The following is a 9,925-nucleotide window of genomic DNA, read 5'->3' as shown; positions in this document are numbered from 1 at the left end:
GTCTTTCCTCTGGTCTAAAATAATATACCAATACACCAGGGTAGTGATTTGGGATATTGCCCTGTGTAGGGTGCAGTCTTTTGGATGGGATGTTAAATGGGTGTCCTGTGACTCTGTGGTCACTAAAGATCCCATGGCACTTATCATAAGAGTAGGGGTGTTAACCCTGGTTTCCTGGATAAATTCCCAATCTGGCCCTCATACCATCATGGCCACCTAATCATCCCCAGCTTACAATTGGCTCATTCATCCCCCACTCCTCTCCCCTGTAACTCTGCCCCAGGTTGTTGCTGTAAATGAGAGTGTTCTCAGTTAACTTACCTGGTAAAATAAAAAAGCCCCTGCAAGTCAGCTCTCAGAGCAAATGTTTCACGATAATCACAGCAGCTGTGAGTTTTTCTAGAAGTGATGCTGGGTTTGGAACAGTATTCCCCAATTGATAGGTTGGGATCCAATGGTGGGCTGCTGTCAAGTCCTACTGGGTCGCTGCTTTCAGCCGAGCTGTTGCTGGGGGCATTCTTTTGATTATCTGTAGGGTCACAGGGAATGTCAAGACCCTTTGGGTGAGTAACAGTGACAAAAGGTGTGAGGTCTCTTTGTTCTCCACAGTCTGAGTTTGGGAATTATGAAATGGGTTCTCCTGATCATATTCATTTTTCACCCAGGGATGTGGGAATTTTAACTCTGACATCTAGCCTCCTGCCCTTGATTCTGCTCTTCCTCCTGACTGGTCCTGACTTCCTCCAGTTCCTGTTTAATCTGTGTGGGCTCTGGGGCCTCCTTCCCCAGACTGTGGCTCCACTCCTGCGCAAGGTGCTGCTGCTCAAGGGAAACATTCTCTTCAGAGACAGCTACAGGGAGTCTGGAGAGAAGCCGAGTAGGAGCAGTGGTTATCTGTATACCACAGAATTAAATAGAACAATTGAATGATACAACTGAATTCTAGATGTCTATGTTATATAGACCTGCAGCCTTTAGACATGCCTGAGTGCACATTATGAGCAATATGCTATTTCAATAAGCTTTTCATGACAGACAACTTTTTAATCCTTCACAGTAAAAGTTACATTAAAAACTGTTCTATAAAGGCTAGCTAATGCTAAAGCAGCACATTGGATTCCATTAATGTCCAGCGTTGGGGAGAGTAGCTGCTGTAAGTGTTGTGGAATCCAATGGTCTGGAAACCATGTGTTTGATGCCATTCCATTTGCTCTGTTCCAGCCATTATTATGACCCGTTCTCCCCTCAGCAGCCTCCACTGAGCGTCACCTACCATCCCTGGATTGAGGTATATTTTCAAGCTAAATCCCTGGTTCATCACTGCGGTGCTAACATTATGGGCAAACTGCGTTTCAACTTGAGAGAGAAGATACTGAACGTCAAGTCGAGTTTTGGCTAGATATGTATACTGCCCTACAAAGGCAAAGAGCAGTAACTACGCAAACAGTGAAACTGAGAAAAATGTCTTTCAGGTTTTTTGTTGTTACTGTCAAGCAAAATATGTTGTAGGTAGATAAGTGATAATGCACTGATGTACAATGCCTACAATACAATACAACGTCAAACTCCTTGACTTTTTCAACATTTTGTTACGTTACAGCCTTATTCTAAAATGGATTAAAAAAATTATCATCATCAGCAATCTACGCACAATACCCCATAATGACAAAGAGAAAACATTTTAATTTTGCAAAACAGAAATACCTTATTTACATTAGTATTCAGACCCTTTGCTATGAGTTTAGAAATTGAGCTCAGGTGCTTCCTGTTTCCATTGATCATCCTTGAGATGTTTCTACAACTTGATTGGTGTCCACCTGTGGTAATTTCAAATGATTGGACATGATTTGGAAAGGCACACACCTGTCTATATAAAGTCCCACAGTTGACAGTGCATGTCAGAGCAGAAATCAAGCCATGAGGTCGAAGGAATTGTCCCTAGAGCTCCGAGACAGGATTGTGTTGAGGCACAGATCTGGGGAAGGGCAACCATCTCTGCAGCACTCCACCAATCAGGCCTTTATGGTAGAGTGGCCAGATGGAAGCCACTCCTCAGTAAAAGGCACATGACAGGCCACTTGGCGTTTGCCAAAAGGCACCTAAAGACTCTCAGACCATGAGAAACAAGATTCTCTGGTCTGATGAAACTAAGATTGAACTCCTTGGCCTCGAATGACAAGCGTCATGTCTGGAGGGAACGATCTGCAGAGAAGAATGGGAAAAAATCCCCAAATACAGCTGTGCCAAGCTTGTAGCATAATTCCTAAGAAGACTCGAGGCTGTAATCACTGCCAAAGGTGCATCAGCAAAGTACTGAGTAAAGGGTCTGAATACTTGTGAATATATATAAATGTGATATTTCATTTTATATATATTAGCAAAAATGTCTAAACCTGGTTTTGCTTTGTCATTATGGGGTAATGCGTGTTGATTGATGGAAAAAAATAATCTAATCAATTTTAGAATAAGGCTGTAAGGCTGATCTGACCTACAGTGAGCTCCAAAAGTATCGAGACAGTGACACCATCTTTATTGTTTTGGATCTGTACTCCAGCACTTTGGATTTGAAGTGATACAATGCCTATGGGATTAACGTGCAGACTGTCAGCTTTAATTTGAGTGTATTTTCATCCATATCAGGTGAACCGTTTTGAAATTGCAGCACTTGTTGTACATAGTTCCCCCCATTTTAGGGGACCAAAAGTATTGGGACAAATTCACTTACATGTGTATTAAAGTAGTCAAAAGTTTAGTATTTGGCCCCATATTCCTAGCACGCAATGATTAAATCAAGCTTGAGACTCTACAAACAAGTTGGATGCATTTGCTGTTTGTTTGGTTGTGTTTCTGAATATTTTGTGCCCAATAGAAATGAATAGTAAATAATGAATTGTGCCATTTTAGAGTCACTTTTATTGTAAATAACAATATAATATGTTTCTAAACACTTCTACATTCATGTGGATGCGACCATGATTATGGATAGTCCTGAATGAATCCTGAATAATGATGAGTGAGAAAGTTAGATGAACAAATATCATACCCCCAAGACATACTAACCTCTCACCATTACAATAACAGGGGAGGTAAGCATTTATTTATTTGGGGGGGGGGGGTATGATATGTGTGCTTCTGCAACTTCTGTAACATTATTCACGGATTAATTCAGGATGAATCATGGTAGCATCCACATGAACGGAGAAGTGTTTAGAGGAACAAGTTCTTAGTCTCACTTTAGAATTAGATGTTTCTCAAGTGTCACATTTTGAAGTTGTTCCAAACGTCAAATGTCACAGTGTTTAAGGTTAAGCGTAGACATTAATTCCAATTCTTTAAGGTTAGGCATTAACTCTGAATGTATATATGTTAATGTGGGGTGGTATCATAGTATATCTGATACTGTGGGGTGGTATCATAGTATATCAAATCAAATCAAATCAAATCAAATTTTATTAGTCACATACACATGGTTAGCAGATGTTAATGCGAGTGTAGCGAAATGCTTGTGCTTCTAGTTCCGACAATGCAGTAATAACCAACAGTAATCTAACCTAACAATTCCACACTACTACCTTACACACACACACAAGTGTAAGGGATAAAGAATATGTACATAAAGATATATGGATGAGTGGTGGTACAGAACGGCATGGCAGATGCAGTAGATGGTATAGAGTACGGTATATACATATGAGATGAGTACTGTAGGGTATGTAAACATAAAGTGGCATAGTTTAAAGTGGCTAGTGGTACATGTATTGCATAAAGATGGCAAGATGCAGTAGATGATATAGAGTACAGTATATATACATATGAGATGGGTAATGTAGGGTATGTAAACATTGTATTAAGTGGCATTGCTTAAAGTGGCTAGTGGTACATTTTTACATAATTTCCATCAATTCCCATTTTTAAAGTGGCTGGAGTTGAGTCAGTATGTTGGCAGCGGCCGCTAAATGTTAGTGGTGGCTGTTTAACAGTCTGATGGCCTTGAGATAGAAGCTGTTTTTCAGTCTCTCGGTCCCTGCTTTGATGCACCTGTACTGACCTCGCCTTCTGGATGATAGCGGGGTGAACAGGCAGTGGCTTGGGTGGTTGTTGTCCTTGATGATCTTTATGGCCTTCCTGTGACATCGGGTGGTGTAGGTGTCCTGGAGGGCAGGTAGTTTGCCCCTGGTGATGCGTTCTGCAGACCTCACTACCCTCTGGAGAGCCTTACGGTTGTGGGCGGAGCAGTTGCCGTACCAGGCGGTGATACAGCCCGACAGGATGCTCTCGATTGTGCATCTGTAGAAGTTTGTGAGTGCTTTTGGTGACAAGCCGAATTTCTTCAGCCTCCTGAGGTTGAAGAGGCGCTGCTGCGCCTTCTTCACAACGCTGTCTGTGTGGGTGGACCAGTTCAGTTTGTCCGTGATGTGTACACCGAGGAACTTAAAACTTTCCACCTTCTCCACTACTGACCCGTCGATGTGGATAGGGGGGTGCTCCCTCTGCTGTTTCCTGAAGTCCACAATCATCTCCTTTGTTTTGTTGACGTTGAGTATGAGGTTATTTTCCTGACACCACACTCCGAGGGCCCTCACCTCCTCCCTGTAGGCCGTCTCGTCGTTGTTGGTGATCAAGCCTACCACTGTAGTGTCATCCGCAAACTTGATGATTGAGTTGGAGGCGTGCATGGCCACGCAGTCGTGGGTGAACAGGGAGTACAGGAGAGGGCTCAGAACGCACCCTTGTGGGGCCCCAGTGTTGAGGATCAGCGGGGTGGAGATGTTGTACCTACCCTCACCACCTGGGGGCGGCCCGTCAGGAAGTCCAGGACCCAGTTGCACAGGGCGGGGTCGAGACCCAGGGTCTCGAGCTTGATGACGAGTTTGGAGGGTACTATGGTGTTAAATGCTGAGCTGTAATCGATGAACAGCATTCTCACATGGGTATTCCTCTTGTCCAGATGGGTTAGGGCAGTGTGCAGTGTGGTTGCGATTGCGTCGTCTGTGGACCTATATCTGTTAGTGTGGTGTGGTATCATAGTATATCTGATACTGTGGGGTGGTTTCATAGTGTATCTGTTACTGTGGTGTGGTATCATAGTATATCTGTTAGTGTGGGGTGGTTTCATAGTGTATCTGTTACTGTGGGGTGGTTTCATAGTGTATCTGTTACTGTGGGGTGGTATCACAGTATATCTGATACTGTGGGGTGGTATCATAGTATATCTGTTAGTGTGGTGTGGTATCATAGTATATCTGATACTGTGGGGTGGTTTCATAGTGTATCTGTTACTGTGGGGTGGTACCATAGTATATCTGATACTGTGGGATGGTATTATAGAATATCTGTTACTGTGGGGTGGTACCATAGTATATCTGATACTGTGGGATGGTATTATAGTATATCTGATACTGTGGGGTGGTATCATAGTATATATGGGTTAAGGTTTGGGATAGACTTAAAATGAAAATCTCAAAAACAACTTTGCTGGATTCAAACCAGCAACCTTTGGCACCAGAAGCAGAAAACCTTACCGAAGAGTCTGCCACTGGTGCCAAAATGTTGGAATCCAGCTAAATTGTTTCTGAGATTATGATTTAAGCCTATTCCAAACGTTAACCATTTAGAGTTAATGCCTAACCTTAGGATTTCAGAGTTAATGGAACCATTGGCACCAGAGGCAGTTGCTTACGCCCATCCGCCATCCCGTTCACAACACCCTAGCAGAACTGAAACCAACTTGAAGGTAACAGCTCACTGTTGCCCCTCGTGGTCGGGTTCCACGTCATCTCCCGACGTCCTCAGACATGAGTTGACGCCGATACTGACTTGTATCACAGGTGACCTGGCTGGTTTAGAAACATTTTATTCTCTAGTAAGCATCCATCCACATGGGGGGGCTGTGATGTGTTTAGGGGCTCACCAATGACATACAAACAGAAGAAGACAATACGGACGTAAAACTGGGAGAGGGTTTGTTTTGTTTGTGGCTAGTGGCTACCATTTTTCCTCGTGGACGAAGCCATACCACAGACAAAAGGGGTTAGTTATCAGTATATTTGGCCATACTAGCTTAATACCCACCTTTCAGTCGTCTGAAAATGTCTACATTACAAATGTTGCGCCTGTTCTTAAATGAGCGTTTAACTGCAGCTGCTGTGGAGATTTTCGGGGCAGTTGAGAAAACGGTAGTCGAGTACCAGGAGGAGAATGATAATCTGCGGAGACTGCTGCGGATAACCCCGGACATAAACCAATGTAGAAAAGGTTTGTATGTAGATCTACAAATATCTAGCTACAAATGTTTTATTAACAGCTAAGTTGTTTAGGCTAACAGTGATCACCATTTTATATATATATATATATTTTAAAAACCGTGCATGTTGAAGTTTCACGAACATAGGTATGCGCACTCAGGCATGTCTAAAAGCTGTGTGTATATCTATCTATATACAGTACCAGTCAAAAGTTTGAACACACCTACTCATTCAAGGGTTTTAATATATGTTTACTATTTTCTACATTGTAGAATAATAGTGAAGACGTCAAAACTATGAAATAGCACATGGAATCATGTAGTAACCAAAAATAGATTTGAGATTCTTCAAAGTAGCTACACTTTGCTTTGATGACAGCTTTGCACACTCTTGGCATTCTCTCAACCAGCTTCACCTGGAATGCTTTTCCAACAGCCTTGAAAGAGTTCCCACATATGCTGGGCACTTGTTGGCTGCTTTTCCTTCAATCTGGGTGGCAGATAGCCTAGTGGTTACAGCGTTGGACTAGTAACCGGAAGGTTGCAAGATCAAATACTGGAGCTGTCGTTCTGCCCCTGAACAAGGCAGTTAACCCACTGTTCCTAGGCCGTCATTGAAAATAATAATTTGTTTTTAACTGACTTGCCTAGTTAAATAAAGGTAAAATAAAAATCTGCGGTCCAACTCATCCCAAACCATCTCAATTGGGCTGAGGTCGGGGGATTGTGGAAGCCAGGTCATCTGATGCAGCACTCCATCACTCTCCTTCTTGGTAAAATTGTCCTTAGACAGCCTGAAGGGGTGTTGGGTCATTGTCCTGTTGAAAAACAAATGATAATCCCACTAAGCGCAAACCAGATGGGATGGTGTATCTCTTCAGAATGCTGTGGTAGCCGTGGTGGTTAAGTGTGCCTTGAATTCAAAATAAATCAGTGTCACCAGCAAAGCACCCCCACACCATCACACCTCCTCCTCCATGCGTCATGGTGGGAACCACACATGCGGAGATCATCCGTTCACCTATTATGCGTCTCACAAAGACACGGCGGTTGGAACCTCAAATTTGGACTCAGACCAAAGGGCAGATTTCCACCGGTCTAATGTCCATTGCTTGTGTTTCTTGGCTCAAGCAAGTCTTTTCTTCTTATTGGTGTCCTTTAGTAGTGGTTTCTTTGAAGCAATTCGATCATGAAGGCCTGATTCACACAGTCTCCTCTGAACAGTTGATGTTGAGATATTTATTTGGGCTGCAAATTCTGAGGCTCTAATGAACTTTTCCTCTGCAGCAGAGGTAACTCTGGGTCTTCCTTTCCTGTAGCGTTCCTCATGAGAGCCAGTTTCATCATGGCACTTGAAGAAAAGTTCCTGAAATGTTCCATATTGACCTGACCTTCATGTCTTAAAGTAATTATGGACTGCCGTTTCTCTTTGCTTATTCGAGCTGTTCTTGCCATATTATGGACCCCAAATAGGGTTATCTTCTGTATACCACCCCTACCTTGTCACAACACAACTGATTGGCTCAAACACATTAAGGAAAGAAATTCCACAAATGAACTTAACAAGGCACACCTGTTAATTGAAATCTGGTTGAGAGAATGCCAAGAGTGTGCAAAGCTGTCAAGGCAAAGGGTGGCTATTTAAAAGAATCTCAAATATAAAATATTTTGATTTGTTTAATACTTTTTTGGTTACATATGTGTTATTTCATAGTTTTGTCTTCACTATTATTCTACAATGTAGAAAATCGTAAAAATAAAAACCATGGAATGAGTAGGTGTCCCCAAACTTTTGACTAGTACTGTGTATCTTCTATAGAGATGAAAGGTTTTTATTTATATGGTATAGATAACCTCTGCTCCTCCTCGCCTTCCCTCCAGAGTCCCTTCGGTTATCTGTTGCTGTCACTGAAAACGAGGTCCCCCCTGAGCAGCAGGAGTGGAGAACCAGTCTGCAGCAGGAGGACCTAGAACCCACACAGATTAAAGAGGAACAGGAGGAACTCTGGACCTGTCAGGAGGAAGATAGTGTGTTCAAATTACCTCCAATTTGTGTGGAAAGTAAATGTGATCAGGAAAACCAACAGTCCTTTTCTCTTCCCCAAACCCAGACAGTGGAGAACAGAGACAGTAACTCTAAACCAGTGGATCTCCCACATTTTGTCACCGTTACCCACCTAGAGGGTCTCGACATTCCCAGTGACCCTCCAGATAATCAAAACTATAGCCACAGCTCATCTGTAAGCGGTGACCCAGTAGGACTTAGGCTGCTGTCACCATTCCATCACAGCCCACCACTGGATCCCAACCTATCAATGGGGGAACACTGTTCCAAACCCAGCACCACGTCTAGAAAAACTCACTGCTGCTTTGACTGTGGTGAAACGTTTGCTCTGAAAGCTGACCTGCAGGAGCATGTGACTCTCACCAAGAAGAGACCCAGCGAATGCCACCTCTGCAAGAAACGCTACAACTCCACCTGTAAATTAAAGGCCCATGTCAGATTCTGTCATGTGGAGAGACCCTGCACCTGCCCCTTTTGTGGAAAGACCTTCAAACTCAAAGGACATCTTTCCAGACATATGAGGATTCACACAGGAGAGAAACCATTTGGCTGTGGTGACTGTGGGAAGAGCTTCATTCAGAAGGGGGACCTAATGAGACACATACTTACTCACACAGGAGAGAAACCATTTAGCTGTAAAGACTGTGGGAAAAGCTTCAATCGGAAGGGGAACCTAACTGAACATATACGGACTTGCACATACTGAGTTACACAGGAAAGAAAGTTCCCAAAGAAACAAATGAATTAGGACAAAGACATCTTGTTAGAAGATGGACAACACTCTTTGGAAAAGCAAAGCAACTGTGGATCATTCATTCTGTGGGTTTCAGATAAATCGATGTCATGAATTTACTTTTGCAAAACATTCTATGTAAAAGTTTGATCCAACAGTAGAGTAATTAAATTCATGGTCTGCTGTTCAAAGTCTCTTGATGTATTCACGTCATTATAGACGGGAATTCCTGGTAGTTTTGTTTTGGAACGTCTCGAGAATAGTCCAAGAATTTGTCCTTGCATTCGTCAGATAATTTTTCAAATCTATAAACTGATCTATGGTCAAATGTGGTTCCCCTCATGGTTATGAGTAGGATTTGTGGAGGGTAAACTGATCCTGGACCTTTATGGCACAGGACTGTGGACATACACCCCCCCCCCCCCCTGTCAGTTCCTCTTGAACCACTAAATCACCAAACATAGCACAAGTCTGTGCTAAATTGTGTTTAGGTGTTTGAAAGGGAGAACTAGTGAGACGATCTGCACATTGAGAATTCAGAATGGTGGAACATCTATCCTCTAGCCCAGGGAAAAACCTCTCAAACCTAGCCTCAGGTATGACTGGCAAGCAAGACTACCAAAGACCAAAAACATTCTGGGCTCCCGAGTGGTGCAGCATTCCAGTGCAAGCGGCGTCACTACAGTCCCTGGTTCGAATCCAGACTATCACATCCAGCCGTGATTGGGAGTCCCATAGGGTGGCGCACAATTGGTCCAGGGTAGGCCGTCATTGTAAATAAGAATTTGTTCTTAACTGACTTGCCTAGATAAAGGTTCAATTAAAAATAAAGCATTATCCCCCTCTTGCCATTTCTTGAATGTAAATCTTTAAGTAATGTAAC

At 43.0% G+C, this 9,925-nt stretch overlaps 1 protein-coding gene across 1 annotated transcript; it reads left to right on the top strand.

Moving 5' to 3' along the window:
- Nucleotides 1–5,862: 5,862 nt before the first annotated feature.
- Nucleotides 5,863–9,893, top strand: LOC139567544 (uncharacterized). The gene is made up of 2 exons (XM_071388889.1): nucleotides 5,863–6,255; nucleotides 8,126–9,893. The coding sequence occupies exons 1-2, from the start codon at nucleotides 6,090–6,092 to the stop codon at nucleotides 9,013–9,015; spliced, it is 1,056 nt and encodes a 351-aa protein (XP_071244990.1). The 5' UTR covers nucleotides 5,863–6,089; the 3' UTR covers nucleotides 9,016–9,893.
- The last annotated feature ends 32 nt before the right edge of the window (nucleotides 9,894–9,925 follow it).

The sequence above is a fragment of the Salvelinus alpinus genome, chromosome 2 (assembly GCF_045679555.1).
Source record: "Salvelinus alpinus chromosome 2, SLU_Salpinus.1, whole genome shotgun sequence".
NCBI classification, from domain to species: domain Eukaryota; kingdom Metazoa; phylum Chordata; class Actinopteri; order Salmoniformes; family Salmonidae; genus Salvelinus; species Salvelinus alpinus.
The sequence above is the reverse complement of the archived record's forward strand: the minus strand, read 5'-3'. Positions and strand labels throughout refer to the sequence as shown.